The sequence below is a fragment of the Athene noctua genome, chromosome 14, assembly GCF_965140245.1.
Source record: "Athene noctua chromosome 14, bAthNoc1.hap1.1, whole genome shotgun sequence".
NCBI classification, from domain to species: Eukaryota; Metazoa; Chordata; class Aves; order Strigiformes; family Strigidae; genus Athene; species Athene noctua.
This window is the reverse complement of record NC_134050.1, coordinates 21,498,556-21,517,955: the sequence shown is the minus strand read 5'-3', so window position 1 is coordinate 21,517,955 and position 19,400 is coordinate 21,498,556. Positions and strand designations below refer to the sequence as shown.

Below are 19,400 nucleotides of genomic sequence, written 5' to 3'. Positions count from 1 at the left end.
GGGGTGAGAACTGCCAGCTGAAGGGCTGCTTGTGGCCGGTGACTGAACGGGAAGCTGCAGGCTCCTTGATAAAGAGGAGTCCTTTTTGGCTGGGTGAAGTGAACTCTTTTATCTCCTTGTCTGTCACCCGACGTGGCTGCCGCGGTGTGCCCGTGCGGTGCCCTCCGCCTGCCGCCACCTGGGCTGGCTGTCCCCAACGCGCCCTGGCTGAGCTCACAGGTGCTGCTGCTGACCCCCGGGCTTGTGTCGCAGGTCCCACGTAGTGGAGGATTTATTTCTTCGACGGATTACTTTCAGAGGACGCGGAAGGTGCAGAGGTGAACGCGACTTTTGGGAGAGAGCCTGGGTACCCTGAGGGCTGGGCCTGAGGGGGGCCAGGCTTGCCCCTGGTGTCAGCCCAGCCAAGTCAGCAGTGGGGTATCGGGGGGAACCATGGGGTGTGGCTGAAGAGGTGACCCCTGTCTGGCATGGCTGGGGGGGAGCCGGGCCAGGGGAGCGGGTGGATGGCGGGAGAAGAGCTTGCGGGTGCCCTGGGTGAGCTGGAGCAAAGCCGGGGGGCACGTCGTGCTGCAGCCCAGCCCTGGTGGGTGCTCTTGGGAGGAAGCGCCGCAGGAAGGACCCTCACCCAAAGCACCGGCCTGGGTGTTGCTGACGCTTCTCTCAGAGGCAGTAGGATCTCAGCAGAGGAATTGAGGCACGGGGGGTTTCCGGTGAGGGACACACCAGGAGGAGCTGGGCATGTGTTCTCCCATTGCTGAGGGGAAAAAAAGAAGAAAAAAAAGAAGGGAGACAAGCCCCCAAGCCTAGCTCCAAACCTCTTACCATGTGTGATTCTCTCCCTCACCCCCCCCAGAGCCACGCGCAGCCCAGACGCCCCTGCGCACCGCGGCCCCAACGTGGAGGAGGAAGGAGATCCCCTTTGACGAGGACATCAGCGACCTGATGGATGCCATGGGACTGGGCAGCAGCCCGGGAAGAGATGGCAAGAAGGCAAAAGAGTAAGGGCAGTGCAGGGGGGCGGGAATAAAGGAGGGGATGGCTTGTGTCTTGAGATGGTGCCACCATGGTGGGTGGGGGATGCTGAGCTTGTGCCTGTGGGTCTGCGCAAGGGGCAGGAGCAGCCTTGTGTGGCAGAGAAGAGCCAGAGCAGGCTGTCAAGGCTGTGTGAGGAGGAAGAGCCCTGCCTCTGGGAGAAACCCATCTGCCGCTGTGTCCCCAGCAGAGAGGAGGTCCGGCCAGCCCGCGCCATGCTGGACGAGTTGCTGGGACGAGGCTCCGCGTCCAGAATCCTGGAAGAGCCCGGCCTGGGAGAGCGCCGGGAGGTCACACAGAAGTACCACCAGAAGCAGCCGGGTGAGCAGAGCCAGGGATGCTGGGACGGGCTGCAGAGGTGGCAGCACTGGCTTGGGCGAGCGAGCTCGATTTCTACTGCCCTTGCAGGGGAAATGCCCTTTGCGCCCTTGCGGCAGCTTGGCAGCCTTTGCACAGGGTCTGTAACTCGGCTGCCTTTGGCCGTGGGCTGAGTTCCAACAAAAGTTTTCCCCAGCCGTGCTGAGGAGACCCCTTGCTGTCCGGTTTCTGGGCACGAGGTTTCCAGCGGTGTTTTCCCGGAGGCAGCAACATCAGTGGGAATTGCAGGGCGGGAGGAGGAGGAGGAGGAGGGCTGGAGCCTTTGCAGCCGGCTGCTCCTCTGGGTGCTGAGTCAAGGCCACTTGTCTGAACAGAGAAGGAAGAGGGTTGGCGCAAGGAGGATTATGTGTTTGGAGCTTACCAGCCCTCAGTGGCCTCCACAGCCAAGGGCCAGCCGGCAAGAAGGCAGCCTGTGAGGTATTGTGCTCTCTGTGTCTGTAGCTCCAGGCACCGGCCACGCTGCCCCTGCAGCGGAGCGGGCAGGGTCCCCGGTGTCCCCTCGCAGGCAGGGATGCAGCTGCTTCTCCTCACAGCAGGTTTTCAGCCGAGAAGAACGGTGAAGTTAAAGCAGAGCCCCTCTCCAAAGCTCCCCCGTTAGCCAGCCAGAGGCCCGTGCAGGGCCGCAGGAATCGAGGTGACTGGCGGGGCTTGAAAGACGAAGACTTTCTGGATTTGGAGCTGTCATCTCCACCGAAGGCCAGTCCTGCAGCAGCTGGGCGGCCTGGCCCCGCCAGACAGCTCCCGGCTGGAGAGGAGGCAGCTGCTAAACCTGCCCCAGTGGAGGAGGAGGAGGACTGGCTGAGCGCTGCCTTATCCCGCAAAAAGGCCCAAGCGCAGGCTCAGCCGTCGGAGGCAGCACAGCGGGATCCCTCCGGAGATGCCAGCGCCCCAGGTGCGTTTTGTGTGGTTGTCGAGTTTGGGCAGCAGAATGCAGAGAGGGTCCCCCCCGGCCCTGCAAGAACGACCAGCCACAAAAAGGCCAGAGCCGCAGCATCGCCCTTGTCCATGCGAGCGCTGCCCGGGCTTTGCCCAGCCGTTGCTGGAGGGGGCTGCCAGGCTGCAGGATGCCACCATGCCCGTGTTGTGGCGTGGTGGGGACACGGTGCCGGGGCACACTGAGCTCCACAGTGCTGCCTGTGGGGTTTCAGGGGGCTGCTGGGGACTTGCTCTCTCGGAGAAATGGGTGGGCCTAAGTTCGTGCTGTCCCTTCTCTCTCCCTCTTCCCTCCTGCTGCCCCAACCCTCGTGCCACTAGCGCTGTGTGCTGGCAGACCCCCTCCTGCCCTAGGCTGAGGCTGAGCGCCACTCGAGAGGCCACTGAAAGTGGCTGAGGGGACCCAGCCTCCTCCCTAGTTGATGGAGGAGGAGGAGGAGCTGTGCTTTTCCCCCAGACTTACTCTGCAGAGCGGAGTCCCCACCACTGTGCGTGGGGTGGGGTAGGAATGCGGGTCTGGATGAGCCTATCTGAGCCTCTGTCCCCATCCCCAGCTGCCAGAGTGTAGCAGGACCCTTCTCGCTCTGCCAAGGAGAGCCAGGCCCTCATCCTTGTGGGAGGGAGTGGTTGCCCTTGGCCTGTCTGAATCACAGACTTGTTCCCTTTTCAGTCCCTGCAGCCTTGTTCCCGGGAGAGCAGGAGACACAGGGCCCTGCCCCGCTGGCTCAGGTAGGTGTGCTGGGCCTGTGCCCCCGAGAGGTGCAGGATCGGGGTGGTGATCGTGAGCCCTCCCGTGCCAGCTCAGGGTCACCCAGCCCTGTCTGTGCTCCCTGGGCAGGGGGATGGCTGTGCCCTGCTTTGCATCCCTGGGAGCCTGTGTTGATGCAGGCCAAGGCTTTGGAGAGCCCCGAGATGCCCCGAGTTGTATTTGTGAGGCCAAAGCGTGTGTGCTGTGGCTGCTTTGTAAATCGTGTGCATTGCAGCCCTGCATTGCCTGCGCAGTGTTGAGAGAGCTCCCCAGGCACAGGCCGGGCAGAGCTGCCCACGGGGCACGTGCCTGCCTTTAGGGGCTGATGGCCACAGCACAAAGCCCCGGATGCTGAAGGGCCTGTGTCTTTTATCTGTGTCCCTGCAGGCAGAGTCTCCAGGCCTGGGCTTGCTGCATGAGAGGAAGCTGGGGGCTCCCGCGGCCCAGCTCCACGAGGGCTGTCGGGCAGCGCTGTTCCGTGCCCAGGCCCGCGTAGCAGAGTTGGAGAGCCAGGTGAGCCCCATGGCCTGCTGGATGGGGGAGCAGGAGCCACGCCTGCTCCCAGTGGCATCAGGGGCACAGGCAGAGTGGAGGAAGCTGCCCGTCCAGAGAAGGCTGCGGCCAGCAAGTGCTGCTGTGGGGTCTCTGTCCCTTGGGCGGCACAAGGACCTTCTCCCCGGGTGCCCGGCAGGTGCAGACATTGGAGCTGGCACGGGCTCAGGACAAACTCTTGTTGGAGATCCTCCGGCAGCGGCACCAGGAGGACCTGGATCTCCTCGACAGCACCCACAGGTACCCGCAGGCGAGAGCACGTGCTCCCTTCCTTTGAACGGGCCTTGCCTACAGCCCTGTCCCTCTCCCCGGGGGGGGGAGCGCTGGGGCGCTGCCCAGATCCGTCCCTGGGGCGGGCAGGCCCAGAGCTGTGTGGGTGTGGAGCTGGTGTGGGCAGAGAGGAGCCCCACAGATGAGCCAAGGGCAGGGTTTGCTCTCACCCACCCTGTCCTGTGGGGCAGAAGGAGGAGGAGCTGTTCCCAGGGCCAGCATGTCCCCAGGCAGGGCTCAGGCTGCGGAGAGCCACGTGTTTCCCCGCACCCCCAGCGCCGCCGCTCTGCTCTGAAATCCCCGTGTGAGCTGTGGGTGGAGAGGGCCGACTGCTGCCCTGAAGGTAACACTTCTTCCTACCTGAAGGTAACACTTCTTCTTCCTGCGGGCAGGAGCCAGGCGAAGATGTTAGAGGAGACCTGCAGGCAGCGAGAGCAGAGGCTGCGGCAGGAGAAGGAGCAGCTGGTGGCTCAGCTCCAGGGGCAGAGGCAGGAGGCGGAGCGGGAGCGGGCAGAGCTGCTGGCACAGCACTTGGCCGAGCTGGAGCGTCTGCGAGAGCTGCAGAGGTGAGAGTGGCACGAGCAGCGCAGGTGTGGGGCCGGTGCTGCTGGTTGTGGCAGAGGAACTGGGGAGTGGTTTGGGGCCAGGGTGACAGGAGCCTCCACAAGCACTGGGCTGTGGGCAGTTGGTGGCGTTTGGAATGGGGATTTGCTTTGTAGCCGGATAGAGGGAGACGTGGCTGGAGACGTCCTTTCCGAGTGAACGCGCTGTATTGTGCAAGATGCTGAGCCCAGTGTTTTATCTCCCCCAACCCCCTTTTATCCCGGTCAGTGAGTCACTGCTGCCCACACACTGGGGGTCAATGAGAAATCAGTTTCTAGTGGAGAAGCCCGTTCTCTTCCAGCTGTGGTCCGTGCCCAGTGCGGATGCCTGTCGGTGGGTGCCCGGGGACAGAGCCCCGTGCCAGCTCAGCTCCTGGGACCTGGTTCCCAGGCCCTTGACCAAGCCTCGTCCCCACTGCCTGTCCTGGGGAGCCCCAGTTTGTAACAGCCCGTGGTGGGCTCCTTGCCCGTGTCCTGCAGGGTGTCTGTGCAGGAGCTGCGCAGAGAGCACGAGCAGCAGCTCCAGCAGCTGAAGCGTCTGAAGGACCAGGAGGTTGAGGCGGTGACCAGCGTCACTTCGCACACCAGGTACCGATGGCTGCCATTGTGTCCCTGCGTTGGTCCCTGGCCGCGGTGTTCCCTGTGCTCCAGGGAAGCAGCCTTGGACCGTGGCACCAGAGGCCACCCCCTCTCCCAGGCCCTGCCTCCAGGGACGCTGAGCTCTGCTGATGCAGGAATACTGCTCTGCTCTGCCCCAGAAGGGTTCGGGGCAGGGCTGCCCGGCCCTTGGCCCACCACACGTCCCCCTCTCCATCGTGGGGAGATGAGGTGTGTCCCCCCGGGGTGACCCTCCCCTCGCTGCTCTCTGCAGGACTCTGAACGGTGTGGTGGATCAGATGGAGAAATTCTGCGGCACCCTCCGTGATGTTTTACGGAAGGTGGAGGCCACACAGCAGACGACCTCCCAGGAGCTGGCCATGGGGACACAGAAGCAGGAGAAGTGTCTCCAGGGTATGTCTGCCATTCCTCTGCGCCAAAATGGCCACGGGGTCCCCGCCGGGGCTGGGGACACCCATGAAATGGGGAGAAGGTGCTCCGAGTCAGGCTGAGGCCTGGATCCAAGGCTGGCAGAGCCTTGCCTGCCTCGGTCACTGGGCTTCTCAGGGTCTTTCCTTTCCAACATGGTGTCCTGGGGGATGTGCCGAAGGTGCTGAGCACAAGCGCGTGCAGTTCTTCTGTGAATACGGGGTAGACAGAGTGGGACTTCCCTCTTCGTGCTGCTCACGGCCCCGCTGCTGCCTCTCCCCAGAGCTCCAGGACAGCCTGTGTCAGCAGCAGAGGGAGGCGGAGGAGGATGGGTGCCGGTTCCGGGAGATGGTGGCTAAACTGGAGGCCAGGCTGGATGAGCAGACTCGGCTGCTGGAGGTGAGCCCGCCCTGTGCCCTCTGCCCAGCTCAGCCCTCCTGTCTGGGGATAGGCCGTGGGTCTTGCCCACTGGCGGTCCCTGGGCTGGAGCCTGCGAGTGGCATCTGTGTCTCCTCTGTGTCTGAACCCAGGAGCACCAGAGGTTGCTGGCGGAGCGCTCCAAAGTGGAATCGCTGGAGGAGGCGCAACAAGCGATGACCCGGCAGCTCTTGGAGCGAGTGGAGCTGGAGAAGGCGAAGGTGAGGTGGGGCGGAGATTTCCAGGTGCTTTTCTCAGGTCCTGTGAGTCTGAGCGGGGCTGCGCTGCGGCGTGTGGTAGAGGAAAGAGCTGGGTGCTGGGCTGCAGCGTCCTTCCTCTGCCTCCTCAATCCCACACCCAGTTGTGTGGTGAATCGCCCTCAGATCCAGCCTCTGGCACACGGGTGCGAGAGGCTGCCGTGTGCGTGCACGGTGCTGCAGCTTCTGGAGGAGCGTGGGGCCAGAGCTTTCCGCGCAGGGTTCCTGCCAGGCGCCGGGGGCTTGAAGCAACCTCTGGGTGTTGGCCGAGGTTCAGTGGCAGAGGTGGGTTTAAAGGAGAAAAACGTTCCAGCAACTGGGACTTAGTGCTTTCTCTCTTCCTCTCTGGCGACGTCTCCAGAGCGCGTTGCTGCAGGAGCGGCTGGCGGTGACGCGGCAGCACGCGGGGGAGCTGCAGAAGCTGGCGGCCGAGCGGGCTGAATTTGACGCCCAGCAGCAGCCACTGAGCAAGGAGCAGGCCACGGCCCGAGCGCTGCCCGTGGCCTCCCAGGGAGAGGGCCCCGAGAGGAGCCTGGCCAAGGTACCGCAGCAGAGCCCCTGCCCATGGCCTCCAGCACCCGCTTGGCAGGCTGCCGGGTGGGTCCTGCCTACAGGGGAGTCGTCGAGTTGTTGGAGGCAGAGACATCGCTTGGGGTGGTGAGAATGAGGCTGTTCCGGGAAGAGCCCGAGGCCGGGGGGTGAGGGTGCTGCTGGAGTAGCTAGTGGAGTTGCTCTGCGCCCCAGAGGGGCACACACGAGAAGCTCATCCGGGGCAGATGTTTCCCATCTCTTGGAAAGACACGAGAGAGCATCCAGGACGGATCAGGTCATGCGCTGGTTTCCCCTGTGCCCATCCTAGGAGTGGGCCAAGGTGAAGATGTGGGCCCACACGCTGAGAGCCCAGGAGGAGCAGCTGGCGAGGGAGAAGGAGCTGCAGGACAAGCTCTGCCAGGAGCTGAAGGCAGAGAGGGAGAATGTGAGCGAGGCTGCACTGCGCATCCGGCTGCAGGAGGAGGAGATGAGAAGAATGACCAAGGTAAGCGGAGCGTCTGCGCTGCCGTTGCCAGCTGCGCACGGGCTGGCAGCAAAGCTGGGCTTCCACTGCCCTCCCAGAGCAGGGAGGGAAAGCCTGTCCTGGAAGGGGAAGGAGGGGACGCCTGAAGGAGTCCTGCTGGGCCCAGGGCAGCGAGGGTCCCTGTCCCCAGCCTCCCCAGCCGCTCTGCCTTGCAGCTCTCCTCCCAGAAGTACGAGGAAGGGCAGCGGGCCCTGCAGGAGGCACTCAGGGCCGAGTCGCAGGACCAGTCCAGGCTGCAGGCCCTGCAGTGGCAGTTGGAGCAGTTCAGGCAGCAGGAAGAGTGTCTGCAGCAGGCAAGTACCCCCTCGGCTTCCCTTCTGGGCCTGGGGCCGCCGTGCCAAGGGCCCGAACCTTTGCCGACATCTTCTCTCTCTCCCTTTCTCCCCGGGACGGGGCAGGGTCGGCTGAGCATGGCTAAGCAGATGAGCCGACTTGAGCAGCTGCGCCAGGAGGTGTCCAACCGCCCCACGATGGTGCGGCCCGCAAGGCAGGACTCGAGTGCCCCTCTGACAGGCTCCTCCAGTGTGCCGGGTAAGGCTCCGTGCTTGCTGCTGGTGGGGAGGGACGTATTGTACTCCCCTTCTTGGGAGGCTTGGGCTGCTCCTGGGGGCTGTTTTAGTTCCCCTGCGTATCAGCCTCAGACGGGAGGAGTTGGCCTCCTCGTCTTGTGAAGGAGCTCAGCGAAGCTCTGAGCCAGGGCAGTGCCAGGAGAGGGCAGAGGGGCCAGGAAGGGAGAGGCTGGTGGTGGGTTAAAGCCCGTTTGCCCTGGGAGCGCGGGGAGGACCCTGCTGCAGGGACCCGCAGGCAGCACCCGAAGGGATGCTGTGTTGTCTCCATCTGCGGATCCTCTGATGGTGGCAGCACCACACAATCAGGCTTCTGTTCCATAGGGAGCCTGGGAGGTGTCGAGGCGCTCCAGGCCGCTCTCGAGAAACTCGTGGCCACTGCCAGCTCTGCCGAGCTCAGTGCCACGGTGGCGATGATGAAGTTCCGGGTCCTGCAGGTGAGGTGGTGGGCGACTGGGGTGGGAAGGGGCTTCAAACGTGCTGGGTGGGAGCAGGGCTGGGTGAAACCTGATTTGAGCCTGGTGGGAGACAGCCCAGGCTGTGGCTAAGATCATTACTGAGCTGTGGGGCTGGGCGGGCTTGTAGAAGACCCGGGCACCTAGAGGAGGGATGGCAGAAGCAAGGACGGGTGGCTCCTCACAGCTGGTCTCAGGCTGATGGACAAGGTCCTCGGCACTGTGGGGTCGCACTTGTCCTCGCCGTGTCCCTGGCTGGGAGGAGCCAGCTGGCCTCTGGCTTCATGATGTCCCTGTCCTCTCCCGTCGGCCCCCCGATTCCCTGCTGGGTCCTTCCCCAGGCGGGGCTGCTCTTTGAGGCTTCCGCTGTGGGTCTTGCTCAGAGCGTGAGGTTGTGGGCTCGGGGCGGGGGGAGCCCCCACACCCCAGGGGGTGCCACGGGTGGTACCTGCCCACTGCTGACTGCAGGAGGGAGGGTTTGGGATGCTTCCCTCCCTCCCTCCTGAGTGACAGCCAGGACTGTCAGCCCCCTTCTGTGGCACCCTCTGATACCTCTTCCATCCATCCCTCTCTTTTCTCTTCCCTTCCCCTTTGCCCCCTTCCCCTCTCAGAACCGCGCTTACTTAGACGAGGAGCAGCTCTTCCTGGAGTCCCTGAAGAAAGCGCCCTACAACACCGCTTCTGTGCGAGGCTGAAGTGGTGACGCCCCTTGGGTTCCCTTCCAGGACACTCCAAAGTTAGTTTCATTGCCACATTAATTAATCGGTTGTTCGCTGTGCCAGGTTGTCCGCTATTTCATCGTCAGCACAATCCCAGACCTTTTCTTTATGTTCCAGGGTGTTCCACTTCTTTTCTAGGGTTTGGAGATCAAAGTCTATCCTTGATGAATTTCTCGTCACTAGTGCAGGTTGTCTTGACCATGCTTCAAAGTCCCACTTGCCTGAGCTTCCCACCCTCATACTTGTTCCCGTGGGGGCGGTACCTGTAGCCACTGGCATGATCCTTCACCACGGCTACGAGCAGATGTGAAGTGGCCTGTGTCAAGAGCCGCAGTTTGTTTGGCCTCCATTTCTCTTGCCAGTCAGAGAGGGACCTGCGGCTGTTGACTGCCAGCCGCCGAGGAAAGTGGCTGAGCGGGAGCTCCTGGATGCCGCTGAACGTGTGCGGCTCCTCCACAGCCAGGGAGTTTGCTTTGCTCAGACAGACCTGTGTTTGGTCTAGAGATGCACAGAGCAAGAACAAATAGTAATTCATAGTCTCTCTGTGTAAGAGACTCAGAGCCTCTCTTTTTCTCCTTTATAGAACAGCAGCCTTTTCAATACAAAGCAGCAGCAGCCCGAACCTGAGATGGCACAAGTCCAAACTGAGATAGAAGATATTACTAATGCAGCAAGAGATGCTGAAAAAGAGCAAAGGCGGCAATCACAGATGTGAGAATGTTAATGTGTTCTTCTCTTTGGATTTCTAGGGCTTCCCAGCTCCATTGCTGCAGAGTTAATGTAAATAGTGTTGCCACAAGTTGGACAAAGAAACACTCTGTGGGCCTGGTTGAAGAGGCTACATGTTGGAGGAGGATTAGAGCAACACAGAACTTTGCTGCAGTTGCATGAGTTATTGGGGCTGTTGTCATAATGAACTAAACCCCCATCGCTTTCATCGCTGTTGCATGAAAATGTAAAACAGAATAAAATCCTCTGGTGCTGTAACCAGTAGTGTCTAATGTGTTTAAATATACTTCTATTTTCAAAATCCTATTTCAGAATGTTTCAAATGGAATTGTGAGTTTCCATTCAAAATTGGTGCTATATCCTCCTGTGCAAGGCCAGTGAAGCTGAGCCAGGCACTAGGGCTGTTGTATTGTGGAAGCCAACCTGCTACTGCTTTGGGATGCACGGGATCAGAGCAAAATCTTCACACTTAAAAACATTATTTGAAGTTAAGATAGAAGGAAAACTTCTCCACTTGCTCATGAAAACTAAAGAAAGACTAGATCATTTGTATTCTGTTTGAAGAAGAGAGGGCATTACGGTGAATTATGTGCGTGTGCATCTAAATTTTCTAATGCCCTTTTTTTTCTTCTCACATTTTTCAATTTAGACTTTCTCGGGTATTTTGTTCCCAAAGCACTTTGTTGGATTTTATATTATTTGTAAGTGATGTCACTCAATATTTCACCAAAACGCTTCATTTGATCACGTAGGAAGGAAACGTTTGAGAGCAAAATAAGACAAATCTAGGATCTAAATAGATTGTTTTAAATTATGTTCTGCCTTGTGCTACTGTCCATCTGGGCTCGTGTGGCAATACCAGGGCCTGCAGTAAGACACAGCACCCAGCCTCCATCACCCTCCACGTGTGCTGTGGGGAGAAGCCTTTCAGCTGTGCCATGCCCTGCTCCTAAGCTTCGTCGATAAAGTGCAGATGAAAATCAAATCCTAGAACCGGCTGAGGCCAACTGGAGGAGTTTCACTGAGGCCAGAGGCTGGGTTCTGCCCTTGGGCCACAACGCCCCCCAGCAGCGCTACAGGCCTGGGGAGGAGCGGCTGGAGAGCTGCCGGTCAGAGAGGGACCTGGGGGGTGATAATGAGCCAGCAGCGTGCCCAGGGGGCCAAGAAGGCCGGTGGCATCCTGGCTTGTGTCAGCACCGGCGGGGCCAGCGGGGCCAGGGAAGGGATCTGAGCCCTGGGCTCGGCACTGGGGAGGCCGCCCCTCGCTGAGGGGGAAGCGCGGGGGACACAAGATGGCGGCGGCGGCGCTTCGCTGCGGGCGGCCGGGGCTGTGCTGGCGGCTGCCGGCGGCCGCGCCGAGGGGCCGGGCCGCGCCGCCCGCGCCCGGCAGCCGCCCGCTGTCCCGTCTGCCGCCGGGAAGCGGCCCCAGGCCGGGCGGGCAGAGGAGGGTGAGTGAAGGAGGGAGGGAGGGAGCGAGCCGCGTCCTTCCTCGGCGGCGGAGCCGGGCGCGACGGGCCGCGCCGTCCCCCCCTTTCAGTCACTGAACAGCTTCTCCGCGGCTGCTGGTGTCGTGGCGGTCGTTGGCGGCCACCGTCGTGCTGTGCGGGGGGCTGCTGGCCGCCACGAAGAAGGTGAAACGGCGGAAGGAGGAGGGTGAGTGCGGCGGGGAGGGACTGGACCCGGCCCGCCGCGGGGAGGCCGCGCTGCCGCGGCGGGGCCCGGCCTGGGCTGCCGGCGTGCGGCCAGGCGGGAGAAGCCTCCGCAGGGTTGTAGTTTGCATTCAGATGATGTACTTTGTGCGTTCGGATGTCTTTTATCTACTCGGGCACCCCACTGCATCACGGTATGCTTTACACAGTGCTGCTCTGTGCCTACGTGTATAGATGTGCCACAGAAAATTTTCAGAAAGTCAAAAAAACCTTCAAGGTTGAGCGTTCTCAAATTTTTAAAGGCACGTTCGCGGTTGGAGTGGTTGGGTTTTTGTCACGCACGCTGCAGCCAGTCGATGCAGCACACGGGGGCTTTCTGCTGGTTTCACTCAGGGTACTGTGTGTGCCCATTTTACTCTCCTGCAGGAGCTGCCCATGGGTTTCATTTTCATGTTTTTAGTGTTTCCAATCAGAACTACTACAGCTTCTGCGATATGGTCGGTTTGCAAAGGATGATTAGTCTTCTGTTTCATACCAAGCCAGGTACCTGGCTTTCTCCTTGTTGTCTTTTTTTCTAAAATAATAAAAATACTATCAGATGATAGTGAACGAGATTATTATGTTTCAAAGGAGTTTAGTGATGTGTACAGTTTTGACTAAAATGGAGTGCTTTTTGCAAGTCTTGTCCACATGGAGCTTCTGCACAACGGGTGTTGGTAGATCTTGACATTTCAGCATCCCGGGCTGTGACTTGGAGAGGTTTCCTGAATCTCAGCTGCTTCAGAAGCTTCTCTTTGGAAGCAGCGTGGGTTGTGGCATGGATGTGTTTGATCCCCTCTTGGTTTTTTGTAGACCTGGAGAAGGAACGGAACCGAGGCATTGGGAAACCACTTCCAGGAGGTCCCTTCTCACTCATTAACCATGAGGGACAGCCCAAGACCAGCAAGGACTACATCGGCCAGTGGGTGCTGATCTACTTTGGCTTCCCACACTGCCCTGACATCTGTCCTGATGACCTGGAGAAGATGATTGAAGTGGTAGATGAAATTGGTATGGGAATTTGGTTGGAATAGTGGTGCTTTTTATGGGAGCTTCAGGTTTGTTGTGGTAAAATACCTCAAACAATAATAACTGACGGGTTTTTTTTAAAAAAAAAAGCTTGCCTGCTGCTCAGTAGTTGAATTAATTGGTAGGTGACACTGACATCCGTCCATCTGCCCGTCACTAGGATCTGGCATGTAGAGAACGACAGTACTGATCTTTCTGCAACAGGGGCCTTGTAATAAAACGTGATGGTGACAGGTTACAGGGAACGGTGCCACTGCATTGGAGTTTTGCCAAGAAGTGGTTGTGGGGTGTGTTAAGGTTTTTTTCTTTCTTTTATTCATGTTGAGAACAACTCTCTGCAAGAGTCCCTTCTGAGAGTGTGCTGTGGAACAGAGGCTGGGGGAAGGCTGTGTGATAGAGGTGGTTTTCTCAGCCTGCAGGCCCTGAAGAGTTACAGAGCAGGGGTAATAGTAACGAGGGAGGTGGGAGGGTGGGCTAATAGGAAGAACATAGAGTGAAAGCTGTGGCTGGAACGTGAGGGGAAGAGCCTGAACTGTGTCTTCACCCTCCCACTCCACCATCACAAGGGTACGTTCGTTGTCTTGAAATGATAAATGCATCATGTATTTTCTGCATCAGAGCCCATTTGTCATCTCCGAAGCAGGGCAGGGTCTCCAGCTGAGAGGCTGGAAGTGTAGCTGCAGCCAGCCCAAGCACAGACCGGTGGCTTTCACAGCATTTGCTTCATTCACAAATCACATAAATTAAGATGCACAAAATGGCCTTAGGGTGGACTTGGATTGATGTTATGATAGTTTGGCTGTGAGCTTGTTTAAAGGGAGGTGACGAACGATTTTTAGTTCTCTAAGAAAAACAATAATTGTTAATGTCACAGATAGAATTCCATCTTTGCCTAACCTGACCCCACCCTTCATCACCCTTGATCCTGAGAGGGACAATGAAGAAGCCATTGCCAGATATGTTAAAGGTATTACTCTTTTCTTCCTTGATGTCTTATAGCATGTAATACAGAGCACTGAAAAGGAGGCTCTTGATGGGATTCTTTTCACTAAAACGTGTACATCTCTTCTTTCTATCTAGAATTTTCTCCAAAGCTGATTGGATTGACTGGTACCAAGGCACAGATTGACCAAGTGGCCAAAGCTTACCGTGCGTATTACAGTGAAGGTCCCAAAGATGAAGACAGTGATTACATAGTAAGTAAATGTAGAGCCTTTGCCTAATGAAGGACTTTGGATAAGAGCAACGTCTAGATGTTAAAGTCAGAAGACAGCTGTTGCAGTCTGTGCTGAAGTCTTGCATGATAGAACCCTGTTGCACTGATGTGTTGAGCTCTGTTTTAGAGGTCTCAGTCGGGATCGAGATGCCTTCTTACAAGCTTAGAACCTCACTGAAACCTGTTTTAAAAATGTGGAATCCCAGGCCTGCCTACAGAATAGCATACGAGCTAGCAAGCCTGGCAGTAGTTTGAACTTTTTTCTGTCATGTACTGTTTTTGTCCATCTGTTTTTCCTCTGTGCTCCAAAGTAAAAACAGAACTGGGAAATTAAGGCAATAGGAAGAGAGAGAAATGAGAGGCAAATCAGGTCACGATTCCTTCCCTGCCAAACCTACCAAGGAGCGGGGTCATCTTGGCAAGAGACTTGGGTGATGCAAAGCCTGCCTGCAGATACCGTGGAGATCTTCCTCCTGTGTCAAATGACCTCGAAGAGAAGGGATGTTAATGCTAAATTGTTAGCATAAAATATGTGGAGTAATAGCGTGAAAGGGGAAACGGAGGTTTAAGTGAGGCTAAACTGGGCAGTCAGAATCTTATCCTCTGGCAGTGAATAGGACTGGTTATAGGGCTCAGAGCTGCTGCCAAGGCCTTTCTGACTTGCCACATCCTGAGCAGACTGGAGGAGTAAAGGAGGTACAAGTGATACAGCAAGTGAGGATACGTGTTGTCTGATCTTTTGGTTTTTTTCTTCATTACAAGAACTAAGTGCATCAGGGAAGACTAAAAACAGGTTCAAAAGTGAACAGGTGATGATGGTTCTTGTTGCAGTGGCCATGTGAGAAGTGGCATCCCTCCTATGGATGCCCATGACAGAAGTTTGTGGGAGTCCACAGGGACACCTGTTAGTCTTTGGAAAAAGCAGTGTGTTGAGGATTACAAAATGCACAGAGATCTTTGCCTAGTTCGGGAAGCCTGTGGGCTAAAAGTGTTTGGAAACTGGGAACAGAGGAAGATAGGATATTTTGGTTTTATACTCCTCTTTAAAGCAACCGTTTCTGGCCACTGTTTGAGGTAGGATGCTGAGGAAGATCCGTTTTGGTCTAGTCCAGTATTGTCTGTTATTAATCTGTTTTGAAAAACACCTGACTGCAGCGAATAAGTTATGCACGTGGAACAAAAAAGCGGTGCGTAGAAAGAGCGAGAGCAGCAGCAGATGATCTCGGTAAAGAGAAGGTGGAATCGCACTGGTGATATGCATTGCTCTACATTACTGAAAGGGGTATGAATTGAGAGACCAAGAACCTGTTTTGGCTTAAAGCGGCAAGTCAGTAGCTACAGAAGTCTGTGTCTAAGATACTGTATTTGAGTGGAGGAGAGAAGCTTGCTGGAGAAATTCAACACCAGTTTAAATCCATCTAGCATCAATCTGAAATCAATCTAAAAGTACTACTTAAAATCAGATTTCTAAAAGGGAGCTGGTGGAAATGCAAGACTGTGTTACAGGAACAGGATTGGCAAAGGATACCCGCTCAGGAGCGGGGAAAAACATCAGTAGAATCTGACACTGTGTCAGTGAACTGAAGTTGATGAGAGATGATGGAAGGAGGCTGGAAAAGCTGAAGGAGTGCTGCTCCTGAGGGAGTAAACCACGCCTGGATTCTGGCAAACCACATGTGGGTTCTGCATGGCCATGAAGGGAAAGTACAGGGGCTCAGCCATGGAAAATAACTCTGTAGATGACGGCAGCTTCAAGGGAGGCTGGGGAGAGAAACCGAACTGCAGAATGTGACTAGAGGTGTAAGGAAGTAGGAGAAGGGGTTCAGGATCCAGGGAGAATACTGCTGGTCTGTGCTAGGGTTGTGAGTCTGAGAAGGGAAGGGCAGCAGGGAAGACAGGCCAGGGAATTGGGAGCAGGAGAGCAGCCTGGGAGCCCCAGCCGTGGTACCAAGGAGGAAGAGTATACTTGCACCTCTCAGGATTTGTCGTAGGCTCTTGGTTTCGAGAGGCTGTGAGCTCTGTGTGCGAGGCAGGAAGGCCAGAGGACACAGATGTCTGAAACAAGATGGAAAGAGGATACCAGCAACAGACCTGGGAGGGAGAGCTTGAGCCTGGGTTTGTGCCTGCCTGAGACTTACCCAGGTAATTACTGCTCTGTCAGTAGGAGGTGGGGAAGAGGAAGAGGTCCACTACAGCATTAAACTTCACTGCTTGTTTTGATTTCAAAAGAGCACTGAGATGACCATTTGGAAATTATAATTTCTAAACATCTGAATTTTTCAAGTAATACTTGAATGTTACTAGTTCCTATTCAATAATCTCAATTTTATATTTCTCAACACCAGGATATCCAATTTACTTGTTTTATTCTGTGGTTTACACGATTGCATTGACACTCAAATGGGGATCTTATACAGTGGGAACAGTGCAGGCTTCAGACACACCTTGAGAAACAGTGGTCTTCTGCATTGCACAAACTGCACTCCATCCTGACTGTATCTAATCTTCCGTGGGCTGGGGAGTTAATCAGGTAGCCTGCTCAGAGCATTTTTTTTTTTTTTTATAGTTTCCAGTTGAAGGCTCTAAATTGTGATTCAGCTTCCTTAAAATGTCTCTTACAACTTGATTTTGTGATCTTATCTTGAAAATCGTAGAATCATCTAGGTTGGAAACTAGAGTAAAATATTTGGGTTAAACCTGCTTCAATAACATTTTGAGAAGCATTATTTCAGTGGCAGAAGTGCCATTAATTGTATGCATCCTTTTAGCTTGTGGAAATGTTTATGTGATTTCTTTTTTTTTTAACTTCAAACACAGTTGTACTCTCAGTGCATAAGTACATTTCGGTTCTTTTTCTCCAGTGGCAGTGAGACGATGTAGGCACTTGAGCGATCACAGATTCATGGCCTCCATTTTCAGTACTTTGTCTCTTTGCTCATAAAGATGTTGTCACAGTTAGATGCAGACAGTACTTGCAGTGGCATTTTAAATAAATTTACAGTGGAGTTAATCATGACTTTGAACCTTTTTTAAGGTTCTTTCAGTTCAGACAGTAGAGGGAGCCCCTTCCCAGCACGTGTAATTCCCTCTGCACCAGGTCCTCGATGTGCAACTCCGGTATCCCAGTGATGCTCTCGGTCCCATTGTTTGCACTGACAGTGAACTCGATTTAATGAATTACCTCTTTTTATATTGGATTTACATCATTTTAGCAGCAGGAGCTTGAAGACCTTGTGGGGGCCATGGAGCATCATGAGAAGTAGAGGGGAATTGGGAAAAGTGAAGGGGAAAGACTACGAGCCTGCAAGTTTGCCCCAGCCTTGTGTGTGCTGCAGGAAGGGTGCCTGCAGCTTAGGGAAGACTTGTCTGATTAAAGTATTCCTTCTCACATTCTGAGTATGCAGTTCGTTTTCTCTGTTTATTTTCCTGAGTAAAACAGGGAGAGATCGCTGAGGTGATGCTGAGGTTTTCCTTATCTTGCTTTAGCTGCTTGGTGAGAAGTCTTGTCAGACAGCTGAACCAAAGGCTGAGTGGGACACTGTGCTGCTGACTAGAGATGAGCAGGATGTTGCAGTATTTAAAGGGTGGCTACAAAGAAGATGGACACTCCCATTTTACAAAGGGTGACATGGAAAAGCTGAGGGATAATGGGTAGAAGTTACTCCTGGGGAGATTCCAAGTGGACCCGAGGAAAATTTTTCACAAAGCGAACAATCAGCTGTTGGAATAATCTCCCCAGGGAAGTGATGGGTTCCCTAACGTTGGACACTTAGATTTGGTTGGATGGGGTGCTGGGCCATCTTGTCTAGACTGGGCTTTTGCCAGGAAAGGTTGGACTAGATGATCCTGAGGTCCCCCTCAGCCTGATATTCTGTGATTCTGTGATCTCCTTTATCAAGCCACAATGTGCTTTCTTGCAGGTGGATCACACAATAATAATGTACCTCCTGGGGCCAGATGGTGACTTTGTGGACTATTACGGCCAGAATAAGAGGAGCGCTTGAGATTTCTGCTTCTGTTGCTGCACACATGAGAAAGTACAGATCCTAAAACACAAATTCTTCAAAGATTGATGTGAACATCACCTGCGGGTTTGGCTGTAATTGGGCGTTGGGTTAAAGCAGAAGCATAAAGTGTAACATCCTGTCACCACATGCTTCCTTTCTTCCAGATGAGAAAGGCAACCATACTTCTGCAAAATACCATTATCAAGAATCTCTGTAGAGCCTTCCTGATGGATATTATGTGCAGCAGTGGGTAGGCTACAGAATGAAATTCGGGACTTCTCAGAAACATTGTTGGCAGCAAAAAAGGCTTTTCATTTGAGAAGAACGTGTGTATCACTGGTAAAATTAATTGGTGTCTCTTGGCAAGACATCAGCGAAGGACAGTCACTGCAGGAGGAGGATTACTTGATGAAAAGTCATGTGGACCGTGGCATTCTCAGAGGACCTCTGCCTTCTTTTTTTTGTCTGCACTGTTTTGCCTTCTGGGAGGGGCAGTTACAACATTATAAGCAGGAGAGCCTTAAGAGGACTTCTTCATCAAGTCTGAGAAGGTGGAGAGCACTGAAAGTGTCAGCAGCTTCCACACATAGGACCAGCCCTGTAGTGTGCCTGATCTCTTCCTCATTTGAATACGGAAATGAAATGCTGTTTTTCTTGGTGATTTTTCCAGGTGAATTCTGTTAACTTAATAAGGAAGTGAATAATGGATTGCGAATAGATTTTTCTTCCGGTCTAAATAATTTCATGCGTAGTTGGGCCTGGTTGTGCTATGGTGAGTAGTGAAGTGGAGTGGATAAAGGGGGTCTGTGGCCATGCATAGGGCTGTCGGATAAATTCTATGCAGTGCAGCATTTGAAAACAAAGATTGCTTTGTATAAGCAATATATATTTTTCTTTTTCCTTAGTTAGGATTGACCAGTATATCATCAGAACTTTGTATACTGGTCAAGCTTCATCTTCCTGCTCTCTCTCTTTCTAAAAAGCAGTGTGTGTGTAGAGTAGTGCAAACCACAAGCTGAATGTGCATTTTTAAGGTGGCTGAACCCCAGAGAATGGCCCACAGGAGACAAAACAGAAAAGCTCTTGGTGCAAGTCCCGGAGTGTTTCAGACTAAATGCAAGTGTTCCTGCACTGGTGTTCTTCTGAGTGTGGGGGTTGGAAGAGAATGTTCCTGTCTGAGGGACGGTGCAATGTCTGTGGGAAACTTCCTTATTTCCCAAATCCTGAAAAACAGTAAACTTAACCTGCTTCAGAGCGGTTACGATGAAGCAGTGCGTAGGTCCCCATCAGCTGCCCTGCACTGCTACGGTGACCTCCGGGGCGTATCAGGAAGGTTACTGTGAGTATGTCTAAGACTGCACTCTTCTGATAAAGCTCTTTGAAGGAAGACAGTACCAGTTTACAGTGGGGATTCTAAAAAGTGTCTGAGTAGAATTAAACTCAGGAGCTGAAAAGGAAGTCAGGTGTTTTTTTTTTCCTCGTTGTGCTGGCTGGCTTGATTGCAGTAGGCAATAGGAGTGGCTTTGAAAGGAAATTTCATGCTTTAAGTCCTCTGTTCGAGGCTGTGTCAGATCCAAGGTGTTATCAATAATATTGGTGTCTGTGATAACTGGCACCCTGGCAATACCGGTTTTATTTTCATGGAGTGGTTGCAAGTGTCAGCACTGTTTCTAAAGAGCCTTTCCTTTCTTGTTATTCTTC

General features: G+C 54.7%; 3 protein-coding genes across 3 annotated transcripts; all 3 read left to right on the top strand.

Annotated features, from left to right (window-relative positions):
- The first annotated feature begins 466 nt into the window (after nucleotides 1–466).
- LOC141966246 (fas-binding factor 1 homolog) lies at nucleotides 467–2,529 on the top strand. Its single transcript, XM_074918674.1, has 4 exons — nucleotides 467–998; nucleotides 1,223–1,353; nucleotides 1,725–1,827; nucleotides 1,947–2,529. The coding sequence occupies exons 1-4, from the start codon at nucleotides 943–945 to the stop codon at nucleotides 2,527–2,529; spliced, it is 873 nt and encodes a 290-aa protein (XP_074774775.1). The 5' UTR covers nucleotides 467–942.
- A 733-nt stretch (nucleotides 2,530–3,262) lies between these two features.
- Nucleotides 3,263–10,011, top strand: LOC141965910 (fas-binding factor 1 homolog). The gene is made up of 14 exons (XM_074918101.1): nucleotides 3,263–3,604; nucleotides 3,783–3,883; nucleotides 4,306–4,479; nucleotides 4,996–5,103; nucleotides 5,387–5,526; nucleotides 5,825–5,940; nucleotides 6,072–6,179; nucleotides 6,577–6,756; nucleotides 7,075–7,251; nucleotides 7,446–7,583; nucleotides 7,689–7,821; nucleotides 8,181–8,293; nucleotides 8,923–9,047; nucleotides 9,780–10,011. The coding sequence occupies exons 1-13, from the start codon at nucleotides 3,440–3,442 to the stop codon at nucleotides 9,004–9,006; spliced, it is 1,737 nt and encodes a 578-aa protein (XP_074774202.1). The 5' UTR covers nucleotides 3,263–3,439; the 3' UTR covers nucleotides 9,007–9,047; nucleotides 9,780–10,011.
- Nucleotides 10,012–11,051: 1,040 nt separating this feature from the next.
- LOC141966245 (protein SCO1 homolog, mitochondrial-like) lies at nucleotides 11,052–18,022 on the top strand. The gene is given in 7 exon segments (XM_074918673.1): nucleotides 11,052–11,211; nucleotides 11,308–11,412; nucleotides 12,261–12,458; nucleotides 13,351–13,443; nucleotides 13,557–13,672; nucleotides 17,613–17,693; nucleotides 17,695–18,022. Coding segments are annotated over 7 exon segments (801 nt in total). The 3' UTR covers nucleotides 17,743–18,022.
- Nucleotides 18,023–19,400: the final 1,378 nt, after the last annotated feature.